Below are 23,668 nucleotides of genomic sequence, written 5' to 3' on the forward strand. Positions count from 1 at the left end.
ATTAACACGAATCCATTCCATTTCCACTTGTACAGTTACCTTTGTATATAGGTGATCTGTGCAAGTAGAAGTACAGTGTGGTATAACATACAATATATTGCCCTTATATATAAATTGAAAAAAAAAAATCTATTAATACTTTGCATACTAGAAAAATATTGTACTAATTTATTGTATTGTATTATTATATTTTATTTATACTAACACATCGCAATCAGTTTTAAATATCTGCTTTTATTTTTTCCTCAGGCAATTGCGACTCATTGATACAGATGAATTCCATAGTAGGCAAGAGTCAATGGAGCTTTCAATTTTCCAAAACATTGTAATGAGAAACATTGATGCTGCCAAAGACACACTACTGAAAAAGTAAGAAAACAAAACATGGTATTCGTTAGATTAAAACTCAAATTTACCTGTATTCGATTCAAGATCTGTTCGATGTAAATTGGCAAAGATTTTGGTTCTGAATATTTTTAGACTCTGAACCAATGTAAGCTCTTTAACTGTACACATAAGGCAGCCATTCCATGTTATTTATAATAAAGGTCTGTGACAATGCTGCAGGGCTTATAGCTACATGATTAGAAATGGTGTAATAAGGTAAACCTTGGGAATGCTAGCACTAAACTCTATATGCTTCTTTTTATCTTGTGTTAAAATTATTATAAATATGATATTTGGGTTTATTATTAAAAATACTTTTTTTTGCAGATGGTTTGCAGAAATTCAAAACATATTTTACCAAGGAAACAAGAAAAAGCTTATTCCCAGTAACCACAAAAAAATGGAATCATTTTTCAATTGTGTAGCTACACTAATGACGGAGCAGCTTCAAAGCCTCACATTAGCATCTATGCAGGATTACACCGATTTGATAATACAGCCACCGGTGAGTAACAGAAAGACACATTTTATGTCATGACATGTCATTTATGTTATGACATTTTTACATACAATGAAAAAATAAAGACATAGTAACTTGAATGTACTGTTTATTTAAATTTCTTTTGTTCATACAAAGGATTTATTGTTACTCTATGACTTTTGTTACAGTAAAACATTTGAAAATTTATCTGGTAAGTGGTTAAGGTAAAAATTTGCACCTATAGCTTTTCCTGGAGTGTTCAGTGTTAGGATAATCCTGCCGGATGCTCCAACTAAATAGTCAGCCATCATATGTACATCCCGGCTACCCTGATACCTTCCTTCCATGACATTCAAATCTTGGTGGAATCATTCATCTTGCTCATCACTGACTGCACCAAGGTTTTCCGGGAAGTTAGAAAGATAGCAATGCAGAAAATGCACCTTGATGCTCATATTGCAACCAAACTTTTTGTAGCTCTCCAACAGTTTCTGGACAATTTGTGTGTAATTATTTGCTGGTGTGTTTCCAAGAAGGACCTTGACAATAGCTTTGAATGATAACCAAGCATTCTTTTCGACTTCTGACATTGTCCTGATGAAATGTTCATCTTTGATGATTTGCCGAATCAGTAGACCGTTTTTTTAAATGACAGGCTAGGAGATGCCAAGATGAGGTACTTGAAGCAGTCTCATTCAGTTGGCAAAGCTTTAACAAACTGCTTCACCAGACCCAGGTTCATGTTCAGAGGTGGGAATTTATTTTCTTTCTATCAACAATTGGCTCATGTAAAAAGTTTGGATCACCTGGTTTTAGGGCAGATCTTGGAGGCCAATTCCTTTCCACCCAATGACTCTCACGAGCTCTGCACGAGCCCACATGCACAGATAACGGGCAAATTTGGTGTATCCGCATTGCTGACCAAAAAGGAAGCATAACATTTTAAGGTCAACACAGATGACCCAATTGTGTTGGTGATATTGCAACGTCGACTCTCTTTATGTCTGCATATTCTTCACAAAGAGAAACTGAATGGCCAATTGGGGCTGACCCAAATATATTGCCATTGTGAAGGCGGACACACTTTAATCTCCACTTTGAGCTATCGATGAATATTCGCCATTCAGTTTAGTTATAGACTGGAATTCCCAATTCCTCCATTAAACCCAGTATGTTATTGCAATACACAAAGCCACTGTCAGTTCTAAAGTACTGCAGAAAAGCAATTTCTCTGGTTCGAAAGTTTGATACCTTGTTCCTTTTTCAAGTAAGTTTTTCTCACGCAGTCTTGATGCTAGGAGTTCTGAAGTCTTCTTTGATAAAATCCCAAAAGTCCCAAATCACTCAACTCATGCTGATCAAATCCCTTACGAACAGAGTCCTCTTTAATTTCAAACTCTTCATTGTTGTCACCTAGTTCATCACCATAATCATGTTCTTCAAGAGAGGGTAGTGTAACAAAAACCGGCACTAGGATGTCATCAAAATGAGCCACCGGGCGTATAGCTGATGGTAGACTAGGATACTCTGTTACATTTATTTTTCTTGTTATATCCTGAATTTTTCACTATACGAAAGTAACTCCTTACAAAAGTAAGTATCTTCTGGGTCTCTCCAAAGCATTGGTATACCAAATGGCATCTTATCACGTGTTCCCTTTGTGCACATCCGTAAACCCTCAACACACTGTTTGCACACCTTATGAGGGGCCCAAGACATATCTTGATCACCAAGTTTAACTTTGAAATATGCCAAATAGGCTTGCTCTACAAATGTGCTGATGTTCGCCCTTTGACTGGGAATGGTGAAACTGCCACAGATATAACAAATTGCAACAACTCAATGACTCTCTTTATGTCTGCATATTCTTCACAAAGAGAAACTGAATGGCCTATTGGGGCTAACCCAAATATATTGCCATTGTGAAGGCGGACACACTTTAATCTCCATTTTGAGCTATCGATGAATAGTCGCCATTCAGTTGAGTTATAGATTGGAATTCCCAATTCCTCCATTAAACCCAGTATGGTATGGCGATACATAAAGCCACTGTCAGTTTTAAAGTACTGCAGAAAAGCAATTTCTCTGGTTCGAAAGTTTGATACCTTCGTTCCTTTTTCAAGTATGTTTTTCTCACGCAGTCTTGATGCTAGGAGTTCTGAAGTCTTCTTTGATAAAATCCCAAAAGTCCCAAATCACTCAACTCATGCTGATCAATACCCTTACGAACAGAGTCCTCTTCAATTTCAAACTCCCACTCATTGTCACCTAGTTCATCACCATAATCATGTTCTTCAAGAGGGTAGTGTAACGAAAACCGGCACTGGGATTTCATCTGAATGAGCCACTGGGCGTATAGTCGATGGTAGACTAGGATACTCTATGTTACATTTATTTTTCCTTGTTATATCCTGAAGTTTTCACTATACAAAAGTAACTCCTTACAAACGTAAGTATCTCCTGGCTCTCGCCAAACCATAGGTATACCAAATGGCATCTTATCATGTGTTCCCTTTTCCACATCCGATAAACCCTCGAAACACACTGCACACCTTCTGAGGGGCCCAAAACTTGTCTTGGTCACCAAGTTTAACTATGAAATATGCCAAATAGGCTTGCTCTACAAATGTGCTGATGTTCGCCCTTTGACTGGGAATGGTGAAACTGCCACAGATATAACAAAATGAATCAGGGTTGTTTAGGCGCTTATGACGAGAAACAGCAGAGCCAGACATGATCCGAAAGAAAGGAAATAAGTGTGTAAGTAGAAAAATAAATTTTGCTTATTTACTACATGGAGCAGCGCACAACCTCTGACCACACAGTCTTGCGTGTAAATGAATAGACTATACAAATCCACACGTATTAATTTAAGCGGTAGAGGAAAAAACTGACGTGATAGAAGAAAACTAACTGCACTTTCAGAATCAGCATAAAAATAAATAAGCTTAAAAATTGAAGTTACCAAAAATAATGTTCAAAATTGTTCCGCAGTGTTATTTGGCTCATTCCATGCAGTAGATATATCACTTTAATTACTTAATTATATCTGTGTGTCAAAAATACAGAATATTTGATTTATTTTCTGATCTAAAACATATTTAAAGTTAGCCTGTAATGTTTTTTTGTTTTTTTTTCCAGGATTCAGTTCGTGCCTATGAACATCCAGGATTTATAATAAGGCTCATTCTAGACAATGTTTCAATTAAATTCGAACCTGACTTCATTGATTTTGAAACTGTGCTGCTCAATGTTTACGATGTGATGATTAAAGCAGTAAATCTTGTGCCAAGAGTGGAAACAAAGCTCTACTCAGAGTGGGTAAGTACTTTTATTTAATTATTTTACCTTTCCATTATTATTATTATTATTATTATTAATATTATTATTATTATTAATAAATTCTATTTATATAGCACCAACAGAGATGGTGAGATGGTGATGGTGAGATTGAAAAAATGAGTTTTGAGTGCTCTTTTAAATGAGCAAAAAGTAGGAGCAAGCTGAAAGATTGTTACATTTCCATTGCAGGCAAATGTAACAATACTTCACAGGCATATCTTTTAGGGGATAACATAACGTTGGACCATGGCCCCGCATGTACCATATAGAAATCTTTAACCCCCCTAGCGGTAATCCCGAGTGTGACTCGGGTGTATTTTCCATGCAAAAAGTGGGTATCCTGAGTCACAATAGAGGTTACATTAAAAATAAAAAACCCCACTTACCTTGTCCCCGTGGTTTCTCGGTGACATCGGTACATGTAACGGTGCAGGCAGGAGGATCGGCGGGAAATTTAAATAATTTTGTATTGGATTTAATACAAAATAGCTGTACTGAGTCCAATATATATATAATTATAGTGTATATATATATTATACATGCTACTGTACAGTTATATTACATGTTTAACTATTTTTTTTTTTATTTAAAGTTTATTATTAAATTTATTAAATATTGGACATATTTTGGTGAGTTATGCCTAAACATTATAGCCTACAATGTAAAATAAATTTCCATGCAAAAAAAAATGTAACGCTTTTTGCATGGAAATTTAGACAGAATTAGAACACTAGGGGAGTAAGGATCCTGTAATTATGCCCTTACCAGAAAAAAGAAATATTTCAGAACCTTTAATTAATAAGATTTTGGGGGACTGAAAAATTTAATTGAAGTTTTAGAACAACACTTCTCAGACGGTCCCCAGGGATTGGTGCCATTTGTTCCACTATATCCTTTGGTTTATAATATATATTTCCTTTTTGGTGATAAATCAAATCTGGAATGGATTTCTTCAAAGTCATTTGCTATTTGCTAGCGAATGTTTTGATGCCTTGACCAGATCCATTACAGGTTTGCTGGATCACCCAGCCTCACTGATGAAAGTGTATCCTTTCCAGCCTTACTTACAGTTAAATTATACATATTAAAGGTATTGAATCGTAATTTAATTCTGCAATTCGCAATGGCTATACGTTTTTTTTCTGATTACAATATTAAGTGTTCCTTATCATCCAATCAGGATAATTCATCAAAAACGACTCTGAGACCAATCATCCTAGAGGAAGTTTTTTTTCATACAGTGAGAAAAGTTCGGGTTTATCGATAATTGTAACTTTTTGAAGCCCGTACCAAGGTCGGGCTTAACGGTCGGGTGGTTAATAAACTGTATTTATATAGCACCAACATATTACGCAGTGCTGTACATTAAAAAGGGGTTACAAATGATACAGATACAGACAGCAACACAAGAGGAGGAGAGGACCCTGCCCCGAAGAGCTTACAATTTAAGAGGTGGGGGAAGTATCATACAGTAGAAGAGGAAATATGCAATGGTGGGTGAGGGTTTTAAAAGACAAAAGAAGACGGGTAGGTGAGTTTGAAAAAATGAGTGCTCTTTTAAATGAGCAAAAAGTAGGAGCAAGCTGAAGGATTGTTACATTTCCATTGCAGGCAAATGTAACAATACTTCACAGGCATATCTTTTAGGGGATAACATAATGTTGGACCATGGCCCTGCATGTACCATATAGACATCTTTAACCCCCCTAGCGGTAATCCCGAGTTTGACTCGGGTGTATTTTCCATGCAAAAAGTGGTTATTCCGAGTCACAATCGGGGTTACATTAAACATAAAAAACCCCACTTACCTTGTCCCCGCAGGTCCTGGGGACACATCCTGCTTCTCCCATCTCCAGCCGTGAAGTGCAGAGGCGATCTCTGTGGTTTCCCGGTGACGTCGGTACATGAGTCCAATATATATATAATTATATTGTATATATATTATACATGCTATTTGCTAGCGAATGTTTTGATGCCTTGACCAGATCCATTACAGGTTTGCTGGATAACCCAGCCTCACTGATGAAAGTGTATCCTATCCAGCCTTACTTACAGTCAAATTATACATATTAAAGGTATTGAATCGTAATTTAATTCTGCAATTCGCAATGGCTATACGTTTTTTTCTGATTACAATATTAAGTGTTCCTTATCATCCAATCAGGATAATTCATCAAAAACGACTCTGAGACCAATCATCCTAGAGGAAGTTTTAGAAGAACACAAAAGAAAAGTGAAGGAATTTGTGGCTTTGGAGAGCTTTTTGCCAAAGGAACATTTGAAAGCATACGACAAGTACAGCTTCCTGATAACCAAGCAAGCAGATTTGGATGTTGGTCACTTTTTGGCCGAGGGACACAGGTTTGAGGAAATAATGAGAGAGGCTGTAAAGTATCAAAAATTAACAGATGAAATTCAGTATAATTTAAGAAAGGTAAATCATTATTGTGATGAATGGCTGCATTTCATTAATAAAGGTCTAAGAATGTGTTTATTGTAGGTGCTTGAAATGTCTTTTTTGGGAAAGTATAGATGCATTAGTGATATGTAATTATATAAAAGGATAAAGTGGAACTAACCTTGTTGGTGGGTGGTGAACTTCTGCCATAATTAACTTGCTGAATATGGCACATACTTATCTTGTGCTGTCACCCTGCTACAATAACAGGTCCTGGACCTTCCTTTGCTGCAGGGATGGGTGCCGCCATTTTTACCACCGTCTACAAAGGAGGTGTTGATTCTGTTCATTGATTGGATGAGGCACAGGAGTTACAATATTCCCCAGGGGCTGGCTCTGTGTGCAGAATTTCCCTCACTTTTTCTAAAAAAAGGTCCTCAGAAACAGGAAATGAGGTCAGATCTCTCTAACGGAGCCCCAGACAGCATCAAAACATGACAGGGGTATACCCTTTCATCATTCTTTCCAAGAAACTATTAGGTTATAGATATACTTTACCAAACTGATGAAATATGATTTCAGATAGGTAGAGCTAGCTGGTAAATAGATAAAGAGGCATGAATGCTGTGTAACTCTATAAGGATTTGTACACATACTGACCAAATGATCCTATTGGTTTTCTGTTTGGTAATCTACTGGTTGGAAGTCCCAGCACACACAGATACAATAATCTACCCTTTTCCAATCGTCTTTTCCACATAGAAAATAATTACATTTTATTTTGGTAGTTTGCAGTTCATTTTGGTATTTCACTAACCCGGCTCTACAATCTATCATGAATGTTGCAGCCAGACTCATCCATCCTTCCCACCGCTCCTCTTCTGCTGAATCTCTTTGTAGTTCTCTTCATTGGCTTCCATTTCACCTGAGAGTCAAATTCATCCCAACTCTCCCAACTCCTAGATTGTAAGCTCTTCAGGGCAAGGGTCCTCTCCTCCTCCTGTATCACTGTCTGTATCGAATGACAGTACGAATAGGGGTTCTCCGCTTGGTTGTGTGCAGGATGGAGGGGGGGGAGGGATGTGGTTTGCATGACATGCAGAAGAAATCTTTTGCTAAACACAGCTGAGGTGGGTGATCTTAAGAGCTGAGCTCTTCTGCAGCCTCATTTAACTCTTTAAAATCCAAGACAAACTCTGCAGTTGTTTCTTTGTTCATATCAAAGCGCAGCTTGCTCCAAAAGTTAATAAATGTCTAGGCTCCTTAAGGTTTGTTTTTTTTTTTTTTTGCTTTGTTTGAGATTAACTCACACTGAGGATTTTATACACTAAGACGAGCATCTGTCCTAATTGCTGTTATTAAAATAATGTACTTTTTCCAACTTACATACAAATTTAACTTAAGAACAAACCTACAGTCCCAATCGCGTATGTAACCCAGGGACTACCTGTACTGAGCTATCCTATGTAGTATTATATAGAAAACAGATGTTCTTTAGTCCTTTAGAGAGATATCATTTCAACAAATGAAGAAACAGAATGATAAGCATAGTGACTCTCCTTTTAACAGGTAAGTAATGATATGACAGGATCACTTTAAAAGCAGAGTGTATTTCCATGTATTATGTATGTAAATGTGTGATTCTGTGTGAAGATAATACAATATTGACACACTTTTCATCTGTTTTCTCAGATTATTCGCTTGGGGATGTTTGAACTCCACTGTGATGAGTTAATCAGAGCTCTAACTAAACGTTCCGAGGCTATTTGTAAAAAACTGGTAGAGAAAATGTTTAAAGATCACCAAGAGGCCAATAGAAGGTAAGTTGTTTGTTTGATTTATAAAATGGGTACTTTAAACATCCTATTATGGTATTCGTGGTATATATTTTCCAAAGCTCACCATTATTTCTAGGCCACCACTTTCAGTACTTTAGGATGGCCATTGGCAGATTTATCCAATGGTAATTCTGTAGGTAAAGTGATTTATCAGATCTGCCCTATGTTATCATTGCTAGTTAGCGATCCACTTTCTCTTTCAAAGTGGAGAATGCCAAAAGTTACAGTGGAGATGAGAGATTTGTGTCAGACACCTCGTTGGACACTTTTGCACACTTAGTTGTATTACCAGTTGACTTTTTGTGTATTTTTTCTTATAAATAAACTATCTACTAAATTAAGTAGGATAGATATAGTTGGTCTGATTTATTAAAGCTCTCCAGGGCTGGAAAAGATAAACTTTCATCAATGATCCAGCAAACCTGGAAACCTGGGTGATCTAGCAAACCTGGAAAGTCATTTTACTATTTGTTTGAGCTGCTATCAAAAAATATTAGATACAACTCTTCTAAGGGAAGAACCAAAGGATGGGTGAGAGGTTGCTTAATCTACTCTACCTAATCATATTCTTTCCATCAGGAGTTGAAACCCCAAATAAAAATTTGTTTGCAGTATTTATTCAACTGGTAGGGTGTTAAGTACCATCTTACTGATTTTTTTGAGAGGACAGTATATATATATAATTATCATCTTGCTATATATATTTAAAACAAATAATTATTGTGTTTAAATTTACAAACAATATGTAACATATTTTGCCATTAAACCAGGTTGTGTAATGAATTTGAGAAGATTGCTGAAAAAGCTCTGAGCACACCTCCAAACACACAGGAACTCATGGAGTTAAAGGTATCAGAATTAAAATTCAACAATAATAAAAAAAATATTCAAAACACAAAAGGTATTCCTCACATGTGCCACCAACAAATTATTTTGTTTCCTTGTTCAGCTCTTATGCATATGCTCATAAGTTTCCGTCACACTTGAGGAAATAGGGCCACAAGAGGGCGCTACAGTTTGCACCAAAATGGTCTGAGCCCTGAGAAGGGCCAAGGCGCAGAGTCTATGCAGTAACCAGGTCTTCTCCAGGGCCTCTAGTGGTGAGGATGTTGTGCTACTGGTTACTGCCAGGTTGCAGTCCTTGGGTACACCAGGATGGGCAGGATGACGCACTGTACCAAATCATTAGGCAGATAAACTGTCAAGGAAGGCCGTGGTTGAGGCAGGCAGCAAGCAAGAAAGCGAGCAAGCTAGCTAAATAGCCAGGGAAGATTAGGAGGCTATTTTCTGATTGGCCGGCTGGATGGACAAAACTGCAGGCCTAGGGTCAGAACTGCCTGCGCAGAAGAGAGTCACTTGCACTTAAAGCCGCATACATACGTGCAATATTAGACGTTGGAAAGGATTTTTCACGATTCTTTACAACGACTAGCACTGCACAATGCATGAACGAGTGCCGAACATACAGCACCTTTTTGCTCTATGCAGATAGGAGGGGGAGAACGATGGAGCGGCAACCTGCAGCGCGCTCTCCCCCTTCACAGGATTGTTAGTGGTCCATCGTCCGTGGATCTGCCAGGATGGTTGTTTGGACGATGGACGACTGGCGCTTTACACACGCCAGATTCTTGCCCAATATCAGCCCTGATTATCAGGCGAGAACTGTTGGACGTGTGTACGTAGCTTTAGCGAGGAAGAGGTAAGTGTAACAGTGTATTTGGTCTGAGGAACAAAAATAAACAAGAAAAATAGGCTTGGAATAATAGGACTTTTCAGGCTACATAGGATAAAGCTGCTTGGTGCTCACATAACTGCTATGCTCAACAAAGCAAACATAGTTATCTTTTTGTATACAGAAGTTCATTTTGGTGTAGGTTCTGCATCGTTCCAATACCGTTGGTTCAACAGGCAGGAAAACCCATTCTCTAATGTGTTACATACATCAAATGTTACTTGGTCTCACTTGTGTGGGCTACACTGTGTTTATAAATATATATATATATATATATATATATATATATATATATATATATATATATATATTTAATTACATATATAACTTTTATTTCTATAAATGCTACCAAAAAGCCCAACTGTCCTGAAAAACAATATACCAAATGTGTTTGGTTACCTGAATCAGTTTCCCTGTGTCATCAACATTGACCCTAATTAAAGATTTCTTGTGCAAAGTATAAGCATCTATACTACCAGTAATCTCATTTAGTTAATATATTTTGCAAAAATTCAATTGCAATTGATTAATTTATTCTTGCTTTTTTTAGGAATACATCAAGAAAGTTGAAGCTCAAGATATGCTAGATTTGGAACAAAAGCTTGTAGAGTCCAAAAACCGTCTGACTTTCCTAGTGGATTACGTCTCTATGTCCCCTTCAGACATTCGTTTAAACAACAACACTTTTCAGTGGCATGACCGTATGGGATCGATTTTTGAGGAGCACAGAAAGATAATAGATGAAAAGTCCAAGCAGTATCAGGATGGACTCAAGGTTAGAAAACATATTCTATTATGTTAGATAGTTTCCTGAATTTGCCATCTATTACAATAGGTATAGATCATAGCAATTGGAGTACAGGAAGGAGAACCATATACCCTACCCTTGAGATCAGCTACTCCTTTCCTTTTGTATAGCTTTGTATTCAGATTACATTCTGAACAGAATGCAGATTAATTTATCTTTCCTTTCTGTTCGAAGCTCTTTAAGCTTTCATATGGCTTTAAAAGGACAGCTGCCCTGTTTTAATTATATTGCGTAATAATCCTAGAACACTGAACAGTATAAATTGTTGAGGAGCAAGTGCATTAAAAATGCAAACTTTGCTATAAATGTTTCATAACTAAACGCACCTGAGAATGAGGACACAGTTAACCAATCAGCAAACAGGTTGGCAGGACTCATGGGGATCCATTGGTGCAGCAATTGCTGACCTACTACCTAAAATGAAAGGTACCATTATGTTGTTCTGATCATCTGGGTAAGAATGCAGTTAAGGAGGATCAAATCTGCATATTCATTAAATAAAATAACAAGATGGCAGCCTATGTATCCCTCTCACAGTTTGCTTTTACACAACCTTGCTTAATAGGTGTTGTCAGTCTGAGAGTAGTGAGTGATACCAGAGACCGGTGTGCCAGTCCTCTAGTTCCTTTAGTTTTGTGCTACTAAGGTAACTTGGTGATTACTAGGTAATATCCGTTATGATGAGATGAAAGAAGTAGTTAGAAAGAACAAGGGAGTTTTCCCAGAATCAATGAATTTTGGGACTTGCAGATCCCAGGATTGTTCTTGCTCCACAAAAGAATGGATTGTGTTTTAGGAATTAAATAAACAGCCACCTATTTCTTACTTTTAGCAACAAGATTAAGTTAGACAGACCATGGCAAACATTATAATTATAATGAAAAAGGTAAAGTATTCATACTGTTGAGTGTGCTAGGCTCGCTACAAAACTCAAGTAATAACTGTTTTGTAAGGTTCAGCACCAAAATGCACCAACAAAGAAATAAAATAGGAGAATACATGAGACCTTTCTGCATTCCTGTTTTATATGGACTCGATTTATTAAAGCTCTCCAAGACTTGAGAGGATACACTTTTATCAGTGAAGCTGGGTGATCCAGAAAAACTGTAATGGATCGATCTGGATCCCGTTTAAAAACATTTGCTAACAAATAGCAAATCACTTTGACGATATCCATTCTAGGTTTGCTTGATCACCCAACTTCACTTTAAGAAATCAGGCCCTATAAATCAATATCATTCAGGTTCACAGGCAGTACATTTTTTTAATTAAAATGTTAGAAAACTGGCAAACACTATATATTTTAATATACCGTTATAATTTAAAGCCATGTATATATTATTTAGACATTAACATTTCAATGTTTCTTTTACCGATGAGTAGCTGCGCTGCGAAAGGTTTGTTGAAGAGCTAGAAAACTATGGTAAACAAGTGGAAGAATTTGAAGCATATGGTGAGATTAATGAAGTAAGCAAATACCTGAAAAAGGCACAAGCTCTAAATTCAAAGCTGGACCAAGCAGTGGAAAAGGTTTGTATTGCGCAAATTCTTTTAATTTAATGCATGTTGGGCTGTCTAATAATAAAAAAAAAAAACAGAAGAAAAGCCATTGCCATTAGTGAAAAAACAGAATAAAAATGAATGGCCATTATAGACAATTCTACCTATTCCTTCTTTTTATAATGTTCCTTAAAGTGTTATTTTCATTTTGCTCTTTTTATTTTATATAATATTATCTAGAAAAGGATCCTAAAAGTGTGCACAAAGCAGAAACTTTCATGTTTATTTGGGTTTATATAGACTATGATTGTTATGATTGTTTGTACTTAGGATATCATCTATGCTTTGTACTTTTATTAAACTGGTTATCTGTAACACCTGTACAACCCTTATGGACCCCAATCTTTTACATTTTTACTATGGACCTGCCTATTCAGCAATAATTTACATTATCATTCATTTTACATAACAAAGTAGTACCTACATATTTTTGTTATCATATATATTTGTTGACATATAGAGCTTTGATTAGTGATATTATCTTGCAAAAACATAGTTGTTTTGCAACTCAAAGATGGGAAGTATAACAAAACAAAGCACTGTTCTGTGCTATGGAGATGGCAGGCGAGTGGCACCCCCCCGTGCTCTTCTCCATTGAATAATATTGTGGCTGTTCACTGTCAGTCGTTCATGGATCTGTCAGGATTGATCTATGAATGACGTTGGGCTATCGCTGTACACATGTCAGATTCTCACCTGAGACAACCCATATGTGTGACACACTACACCCTCCCGTGAATAGCATCTAATCTACTGTGCAGGTCAGGGAGTGAGAGATTTATTCATTGGAGCAGTACTTAGTTGGGTGAAGGGTACACATGGCTGTTAAAAAAAATCCATATTTAGTATTGTACAACCTGACTGCGTTATAGTCATCAATAATGATTATTCAGTTAGATATCATTCATAAACTGGCTGAAGGCTACATGGAATTAATGTCACCTGCAGCCCAAAAAATCACCAGACTTGCATGCCTGCTTTGCAATCGATTTTATTGGTTTAGGAATACAATAGATATACTTCTGCCATGCATCTCCATGCATCTATTGAACTGTGCGGTACAATTATGAAAAACTATAAAAGACATGGGAAGTAAAAAGAAAAAATAATCCACAAAAGGTATTCAGATTTAAAGTTGCACAGTTAATAATTAACAATACATTGTGGGAGTTATGGAAATCAAATCAGAAATAACATTTTTTGTTTGGTAAATCATTTTCCAGATTGATCAATTTAATGCAGAGGAAGAAGCATTTGGATGGGCAGCTTCACAGTACCCCCAGAGGAAAAAAATCCAGGAATCTCTTAGTCCCTATCTTCGCCTTTATGAGATTATAGTTGAGTTTAACACAAAGTACAAAACTTGGATGGAAGCACCATATACTACAGTAAATCCTGACCTTGTAGAACAAGATGTAGGAAACTACTGGAGAGCCTTGTACAAGTTGGAAAGGACATTTACAAGTTCTCCAAATGCCCAGGCCCTAACTTCCAAAATCAAACAGAAGGTCGAAGAATTCAGAGAAATTATTCCACTTATTCAGGTTGTTTGTAATCCTGGACTAAGAGACAGGCACTGGGAAGCCATGTCCGAAATTGTCGGATATCCCATTAAACCACAAGAGGACACAAATGTTACCAAGTTCATAGACATGAAACTTCAGCCTTTTCTGGACAAATTTGAAGGTATCAGTGAATCTGCAAGCAAGGAATATTCACTTGAAAAAGCAATGGAGAAAATGATTTCAGAGTGGGATAAGATGGAATTTACCCTGCTTCCCTATCGAGAAACAGGAACATATATCTTGTCATCTGTGGATGATATCCAGATGCTGCTTGATGATCACGTGGTTAAAACGCAAACCATGAGAGGATCCCCATTTATTAAAGCATTTGAAACTGAAATCAGGTAAATGCTTTATTTCATATATTCTTTGGCTGATGTGTACTTCATATTCCTAAGGCTAAACATAGTGAACATAAAAATAATCATAGGCTACAAAATCAACACTCAATTTCAGAATTAAATAAAGTTCTGCATAAAGTGAGGAAGAGTTACTCCCACATTGTAATTTTCTATTGCAGTCTGTATTCCTATAGGGGAATTAAACCTTTTTTTTGTACTGGTCTCCATTGTCACTTAAAAATAAAGTGGTGACAAATTTAAAATTGTCCCCAAAAAGGTGAATGTAAATTTAAGACTTGTTCTAGGGACAACTGTTGTATGCGGACCTGGCAAGTGGCTATCCCTTTTATGAAATGGAAAAAATGTGTTTTTTATTTTTTTTAACACTATTTTTTTATACTTTTGAGCGAGTCCACCTCCGCTTCTGTCTTTACCACAGAAAGGGAAACTTTCTTGCATTATATATCCCAGGAGTCTGTGGGCTGTTCCCCTTGTGAAATTCCTGATATCTGGTGCAGATCTTTAAGGGGCTTTCCTCTAAAGTAAAAAGAAGTGCTCGATCTCATGCATGCACAGTGAGAGCAGCACTTTTTTTTTTATATTTGAAGGAAGACCCTTCTTTTTGGGAGATTTCCTCATAACCTTCTGTTGACTTTCTGGCGCAGAAAGTGAAAGTCATTTTTTCCCATCTGTGTAGGAAATCACAACATATATTATCTATGAGGGCTTTTAACCCTTCCATACGTTATTGTTATGTTTTGGCTATACATACATTTTAACATTTACTCTTCTGCTTTTTATAGTCTTTGGAAGGTAATTACAAAAAAAAAATGTATAATTTGCATTCGAAGTTTTAACAACTGTTCTTTCTTTATAGAGAATGGGAAGGTAAATTGTTATTACTACAAGAAATCCTAGATGAATGGCTTAAAGTGCAGGCTACATGGTTATACTTGGAGCCCATATTTAGTTCCCCCGACATTATGGCTCAGATGCCTGAAGAGGGCAGACGCTTCTCAACTGTGGACAAAACATGGAGAGACTTGATGAAACAAGTATTGTTGGTAAGTGACTGCTGGAATCAACACTTGAAAAATAAAAAAAACAACCAAGCAAACATTACATTATGAAAACTGTATAGGGAAAACTAAGACAATGACTGTAGTCAACAGAAAATGTTAAAGAACCAACTACAAAATGTCTTTCTTGAAGTTCATTGAGGGAAACAGCAATCTGATACCTCCTAGATATACTGACAATCACGAAAATTGAACATCAACAACAAACTTGTAACCCAGGATAACCCCTCATATTTGCAGCATTTGTAGTAGCAAGCATTAATATAAAATGAACATAAATTCTGAGAGCTTAGACCTATGTCCCTTAATAGACTTTATATGTTAAGTTAAGAAAAAAATGTCTCTTTATTATGAATTGGGGAACACAGGAATAGGATATCGTCAGGACTTCCTAAAGCTGTAGACTAAAGGGGCGGTAAACGGCAAACCCGCCACCTGCTACAGTAGAGACATGGCTGTTAGAGTATGGAAACGACTTGCAGAGAAGGACCAGAAATCTGACATACTGAGAAGTGTGCTGTATGCAGATAATTTAGCCATTGTAGTTCTGCAAAAGATCAAAGATAGGAGTCACCAGCCACACGTTATCAGTAACCATAAATATGGGGTGCTGAGTGCAGTAAATGCTTTTCTGATACTGGATGGTATTATCTTAGAAGTTTTAAAGGATATACAATACATTATAAATTACACGGCAACTAATATTCCACACAGTAAGTAATGTCTAAAACTGATACATCTACCATCACTCATTTAAAAGAAGAATTGAATTGCTTCTGGTTTCTTGACTTGAAATGCAATGCAAAAAAAATTGACACAAAAGCAGCCAGTTTCCAGAACTGCTTCTGATTATCTGAATGATAACAATCTTAGCAGTAAATATCTCTAAAACTCTCACTAGTGTAATATATGCAGAATTTCTAAAGTACATACATTTTAATCTTTTTTTCTCTTTTTTGTTTAGGACAAGCATGTTCTTGCTGTTGTGATGATTGAAAAAATGTTGGAAAAGTTTAAGAAATCTAATGAGTTATTGGAGCTCATTTTGAAAGGACTTAATGACTACCTAGAGAAAAAACGTTTATTCTTTCCACGATTCTTCTTCTTGTCTAACGATGAGCTCCTTGAAATTTTATCAGAGACAAAAGACCCAACCAGGTAGGTTTTTCGATATATATGTATTATAATAATAAAACAATTGCCCAATTTTCCCCCATTGCCCCATTGCTTGTGTCCTGGATCCAGGACCTGGTGGCTTTTCATGCAGACAGCTCCCATTTTATGGTGCACTGCTTTTGAACATCCTGAAGATCTGACTGCCTGTGTCTCTCAATGGATAAGAAAAAAGGGAGTTTTTTCATCAATTTTTCAGAAAATCCTTTTCTAGGAGTCCAACAAAGGACAAAGGTTTAACCCTTGTGTTGTTTGATCATCCTTTAAGGAGAAGCACGGTGGCTCAGCACTATGCAGGTTCAACTCTCGACCTGCATGGAGTTTGCAGGTTCTCCCCATGTTTGCGTGGGTTTCCTCTCGGTACTTCGATTTCCTCCAACATTCCAAAAACATGCAGTTAGGTTAATTGGCTTCTCCCCAAAATTGACCTTAGACTGTATTAATGACATTTGTCTATGGTAGGGGCATTAGATTGTGAGACCCTTTGAGGACAGCTAGTGACATGACTATAGACAGTGCTGTGTAATATGATGGTGCTAAATAAATTCTGTCTAATAGTAATACTGTTTTGCTGCCAAATATGTAGTAGAGGTTCTTGCAGGCTGGACTACAATTAATTTTGGTTTGCCAGTATCAAGTCCTCCTGAAGCTGGCAATATATGCATGTTTTCTATGTTATATTGTATTATCTTGTACGTTTTTACATTTTGCTTTTATTTAATTTTCAATAGGGTACAACCTCACTTAAAGAAATGCTTTGAAGGAATTGCCACAGTGGAGTTTACAGACGTGTTAGACATTACACACATGAAAAGCAGTGAAGGCGAGGTTGTACAACTGATAACTACAATTTCAACTTCCAAAGCCAGAGGTCAGGTTGAGAAGTGGTTAGTGGAACTTGAGTCTGCAATGATTCAGTCAGTCCATAAGGTATGTACTACTTTGTATTTCGCCTAAAGATAAGATAAACCATCATTTGTTTTGCCATGGTTAGGAAATTGACCACATATTCTTCAAATCTAAAGATGAAATTTGTTTACCATCAGACAACTATCTGATACATTGGTGTTGATTTAAAACAGGTGATTAAGTTGTTCATAAAGCAAAATGATCTTTCTGCTAGGGATAATTAACTTCAGTGAATGTAGTGAGGATTTTGTTTAGAAATACCCAATCATGTGCAAAGAACATCATTTTCTCGCACATAATTCGATGGCTGAAATCAGAAGAGTTCCAGCTTATTTCTTAAACTCTTGTATTAAAAGAGGAATAGACTGCAGATGGAGTCATAATCCTGCCCCTGTACAAAGCATTGGTCAGACCACATCTGGAATATGCAGTCCAGTTTTGGGTACCAGTTCACAAAAAATAGATATTGTGGAATTGAAGAGATTACAGAGAAGGGCAACTAAACTAATAAAAGGAATGGAGGAGCTCAGCTATGAGGAGAGATTAGCTGAACTGAATCTATTCTCCCTTTAGAAGAGATGTATAAGGGGGGATTCGACCATCCTGTGTAAATGTATAAATGGTCCATATAGAGAACTCTCTTCCCTATTATCCACTGTATGATAATTGCAAAGGACAAGGGGGCACTCTTTGCGTTTGAAAGAAAAGAAGTTTAATCTCCAGATAAGGAAGAGGGATTCATCACTGTAAGGCCTGTGAAAATGTGGAATCGGCTCCCTCAGGAAGTAGTTTCACCAAGTTCTATAGATTGCTTTAAGAAAACGCTGGAGGATTTCAAGAAGCACAGAATATAACTGGGGATTAAAGCTTTAAACTAAATTTAACAGCGGCTGCTGATCCAGGGAACATCTGAGCAAATTGTACCAGGTTTTTTTTGCCTTCCTCTGGATCAACTATGTCTATAGGGTTTTATATCTGGGATATGTTTATTTCCCTAGTGGTTGAACTTGATAGAGTTATGTCTATTTTCAAGGTGACTAACTACATAACTAAGTGAAACGTCCCCTTGTGAATTATAATTCATTTTGCACATTTTAACAGCCTAAACTTCTTTAGTAGATCAACCCCAGTGTTTTTCGTGGCCACTTTTGAAAAGGTATATATGATGTACATGTAATAATTTTATAGTACTATCTATAAAAACCTTGCATGCAATTTCAGATCAAAACTCCCTCATCCTTCTTGTTAACTCACCCCGCTGTAATTTCAGTAACCACCAGCATACAGCCTTTCCACTGCTTAAAGAAAAATAAGTGTTGTTGCAACTCTAACTATTTGTACACTGTAGGTTTTATTGACTTGAACTGTACTGGGCAACAAATGCACAATCATAGCGCTACAGTGTAAGAGCAGATTGATTTGAACTATCAAACATAAAAAGTTGTATATGTTTACTATACTGTAGGTATTTTAAATGAAATGTAAAATCTAAATTTATTGAAATGAAATGTTTTCAAAGGTCATTGGTGAAGCAATTGATGCCTACCCCAAAACAAATCGCATAGACTGGGTAAGAGAATGGCCAGGACAGACCGTACTTTGTGTTTCCCAGTGCTTCTGGACACAGGAAGTTCAACTTTCTATCAGGAAAGGTCAAAAGGTAGGTTTGTGTGTCTGATAGTAATTTATTTTTCCTAAGACTGTCTGTTTCCAACAGAAAATAATAACATAGCAAAAACTGCAGAATGAAATAATATACGATGACACAGCCGTCTTAAAATGTCATCAATTATTAATTTCTGTATTTTTAATATTTACATTGTGTCAGTATAGTTTAAAAGGATCTCTACTCCATTCATATTTTCTTTATGGATAGAAAGGGGAGTTGTATATTGTAAAATCTTGTATCTTGTACATCACAGTGAATGGAATATAAAAGTAATGATAAAACAATTCCCAGGAAGTTAAAAAAGTCTAACTAGGAGTAAAATAGTTAACAAAACTTTAAAAACTCTCATTGACTGCTTTTTATGTTCACTGAGTCATAAATGACTACCCAGAGGCTGATTTATTGAGTTTTCAATCTTTACACACTTTGTCCGCTCTGAATACTATCTGTGTGTAGGCTAAAGTTTATATGTTGACCTCATTGTCACACATAGAAGTTTATGTTCAAGAGACAACCATTAAATGTTGTCATATATACTTCTTTATACTTGAGGCCTCAATGTTCTACGATAAAGTGTCTATAAAAAGGGTTAACCTCAGTATCGGTGGCGGATGTAGCCAATAGTGGGTCCCTGTGATGAACTGACTTGTGTCCCCCCTTCTTCTTTAAAACTCTCTTACTTTTCATGTCAGAGCTTCCGGTCCATTCCATCAACTCTGTAAGCTGGGCTCAGACACAACACAGGAGGTGATGACGGGGTGACAAGTTTGCTCTGCGGACCCCTGTTGCCTAAGGAGGATCTTGGGCCCTTATGTAGCTCCATATTTTGCACCTCCGTTCATGCCAAGCATGCATCTAGGCTTAACAACGTATTGTCATTGCCATTATTTATAAATACAAGAATATTGTTACTGCCCTTAAACTATTATTTTACTTCATGGTTCCTCTTATAAAAACAGGCACTTGAAGATTACCTGGAACAAAACAATAAACAAATTGATGATATCGTTACCTTGGTTCGCGGAAAGTTATCAAAGCAGAATCGAGTGACGCTCGGTGCACTTGTGGTTCTAGATGTGCATGCAAGAGATGTCCTCACATCTCTTGTGAAAAAACAAGTTAGTGATGAAAATGATTTCGAATGGTTAAGCCAGCTGAGATACTATTGGGAGGTATGTTAAGAAGTATTATATCCACATGACATTTCTACTCTAATTAATAATAACAGTAACATTTGCAAAAACTTGTGTAAGGATCCTTTCTAAAACATAAAAAACCCTAGTAAAGCTAGTCTGTGTTTAAAGGCTTCCCTGTGTACTGACTGCTATACTTACGACCGGCTCTCAGTGGGCCTGATTTATTAAGGCTCCTCAAGGCTGGAGAGCATACACTTTCATCAGTGAAGCTGGGTGATCCAGCAAACCTGGAATGGATTTCTTCAAAGTCATTTGCTATTTGCTAGCAAATGTTTAGAATCCTAAACCAGATCCATTACAGGTTTGTTGGATCACCCAGCTTCACTAATGAAAGTGTATCCTTTCTTTTGCTCCACACATAGTGACCAGGTCGCAGGAACAGAACCTGGTCTTAAGCAGAGAGCACCTGTAACAAAAAAAGGTCAGTGGCACCCTAATTTGCTGATACCAACCTTAATGTTTTTCATCAACAGACTTATGTTATGGAGGACTAAAGGTAACAAAAGCGGTGTGGCTTTCTTTAAAAACCCTAAATACAATATAAATAGCACTGGGTACTATACTAGCTGTCATCAGGAGATTCCATAAAACCAATGTTTATTATTATGATTTTTTTTTATCTATAGGAAGGTCACCTGCAGACAAAAATGATCAATGCTGGCTTGCAGTATGGATATGAGTATCTTGGAAACACACCTAGATTGGTTATCACTCCATTGACCGATCGGTGTTACAGGTAAAGTAAATAACGGCTTTATCTTTATTTATTGAAATGATATACAGTATAATGGCGCATGAAATTCACCTAAAATACACTGGGAGTGAATCATGTAGTAAAATATTTCTAAACTTGAACAGATATAAAAAACTACCTTTTAATACAGTGAAATGTTTACAATTAGAAAACTATTTTGCATAGAACTAGTCCATACGTATCTAAATCTGTATTTGTACACGCTTTTTGTAACCCCCTTCACTGCATGACTGAAGGACGAAGGGTCAGCGCTTTGAGCCATTCATGTTTCTATTACTTTGTGGAGACATTCCTAAATTTGAAACCCAGGATCAAGGTCACTTTTAACCACACACAACTTTTAACTACGCATTACCTCTTCCCATGCCATGATACAAATTTAATAATATTGCATTTGGAGAAACCCATTTTTTATTCATCATTAGCAGGCCTTTTAGAAGCATAATATGCATGGCACCTGTGAATAAATAACAAGAGGGTATGCAGTTAACATCCAGCATGATTCCATAGACAGTTCTGCATAAGTTAAAATAGCTGTGCAGAGCTGCCATTCGGCAGACCTCAGTGAGAGGATGGACTCACTGAGGGAGTTGAAAATTTTTAATTTACACTAATTCAAATTGATCAAATTGATCCTGAAGAATGGGAAAGTATAACTCCTTCAATAGACACTAAGAATAAAGGTATAAAGAGCCATAAGCTGAGTCCAGCCGTGTAGTGCAGGAACTTGTCAAGATCCATCAAAGTTTTCTACACACATGGATTGATTTTCCTGGTGGAACATAATTTTCCTTGTCTACATAAATTTCTATTGTTTTAAATGTACAATAAATTATTTTTTTAGGATTAATTGATGTCTAGAAGATACAAATATTTAAATTTGGTGACATCAAAAATCCATTTATTAATTGATTAAATAAATACAGTATAGCTGTGCAGAGCTGCCATTCATGGGCTGTGGGCAGGGTGCAACTGGGTGTTAGAAGATCATACCCACTAGGAAAATGAAGCATGACATAAAGACATCACTTTTCTATTACCAATTAGAGGAAATGCAAGTGACAGCTACTTCTGCATCAGTGGAGAACATCAGTGGCCAGACGCACAAAGTTACAATGTACAGAGGGTTTAGTATACATCTTTGGTGTTGGAAAAGTAAATCTTACCTGCCAAACATTAGGCATAAGGCATTTGGGTAAAGGTATGATCTTGTCAGTTATAATAGATAACAATATAATAAATTATACATGGATAACCTACCCAATATGCTTTCTCTTCATTGTCCAGACCCAAGCCTTATTGGTAATGCAAAATGATCTGCCTAGGTCTCAAATCTGCAAAAGGTCTAACTAACTAGGTATGTAAATTGTGTTTGTTTCAATCACAGAACTTTGTTCGGGGCTCTTAACCTTCACTTGGGTGGTGCTCCTGAAGGTCCTGCCGGTACAGGAAAAACAGAAACCACCAAGGATTTGGCAAAAGCAGTGGCAAAACAGTGAGTCGTGTTCAACTGTTCTGATGGACTGGATTACCTCGCCTTAGGAAAGTTTTTCAAGGTACATTTTCCATTATAGGGAAATGCTTTAAAGGATAACTGCACTTGAAGACTAACCCACCACTCCCTTCTAAGGATGCATACTTACCAAGATCTAACGGCCACTGCTGTTTACATTCAATGCTGTTTTGCTCAGATCTTCACATTACAAGTGTAATGTTCTGGAAGCCATTCAGTTCTCTTTGTTATATCCCAAAACTACTAAAAATATGTACTTTGTATATGACCCCAATACTGGTATAAGGTCACCAAAGGCAAAGATACTGTATCTCCTGCTTCCAGCTGAGTTGTATCATTCCTATTCTTCTAAACACACACGGTTTGAGCAAGCGCCAGGCACAGAAATGATAGCTGCTGTCCACTGGTCCAATGTTTTCCAGCTCTTGGCTACTAGAAATATTAAGTTGAAATGGAAATGATGCATGTGTTGTGATGTATCAGTGTGATTCCTTGTCATAATGAGCACAGTGAACCAGGTTTCGTTTTTTTAACACTGTGATAATCAAATTTTATTCTGTAATCTTAGAGCTAAGGAAGAAGCTTGTGACTCCCCATAAGTGCACATATATTTATACAATTTGTCCCTTTTGTGAAAGCACTAAAATTATGTTAGTTATGTAACCAAACACAGGCTTCTTTAAAATGTTGGTTAATGCAAACGTTCATTAATGGCCATAAAAGTTAACCTAAAACTAACATTTTGATATATATTTGCTAGGGTTTGCTCTCATGTGGCGCCTGGGCCTGCTTTGATGAGTTCAATAGAATTGATTTGGAAGTACTCTCTGTGGTTGCACAGCAAATCCTCACCATCCAAAGAGGTATACATCTATCTATCTATCTATCTATCTATCTATCTATCTATCTATCTATCTATCTAT

General features: G+C 36.8%; 1 protein-coding gene across 1 annotated transcript in view; it reads left to right on the top strand.

Moving 5' to 3' along the window:
- Positions 1 to 23,668, top strand: part of DNAH7 (dynein axonemal heavy chain 7) — a 93,885-nt gene that overhangs the window by 18,120 nt on the left and 52,097 nt on the right. The window contains 17 exon segments of the mRNA XM_072422174.1: positions 250 to 369; positions 715 to 892; positions 4,010 to 4,189; positions 6,375 to 6,644; positions 8,301 to 8,428; positions 9,217 to 9,295; positions 10,729 to 10,953; positions 12,370 to 12,516; positions 13,770 to 14,455; positions 15,330 to 15,516; positions 16,496 to 16,689; positions 17,436 to 17,634; positions 19,133 to 19,273; positions 20,242 to 20,454; positions 21,105 to 21,214; positions 22,620 to 22,788; positions 23,506 to 23,608. Of these exon segments, the coding sequence (XP_072278275.1) occupies positions 250 to 369; positions 715 to 892; positions 4,010 to 4,189; positions 6,375 to 6,644; positions 8,301 to 8,428; positions 9,217 to 9,295; positions 10,729 to 10,953; positions 12,370 to 12,516; positions 13,770 to 14,455; positions 15,330 to 15,516; positions 16,496 to 16,689; positions 17,436 to 17,634; positions 19,133 to 19,273; positions 20,242 to 20,454; positions 21,105 to 21,214; positions 22,620 to 22,788; positions 23,506 to 23,608 (3,329 nt within the window).

The sequence above is a fragment of the Pyxicephalus adspersus genome, chromosome 1 (genome assembly GCF_032062135.1).
Source record: "Pyxicephalus adspersus chromosome 1, UCB_Pads_2.0, whole genome shotgun sequence".
Taxonomy (NCBI): Eukaryota; Metazoa; Chordata; class Amphibia; order Anura; family Pyxicephalidae; genus Pyxicephalus; species Pyxicephalus adspersus.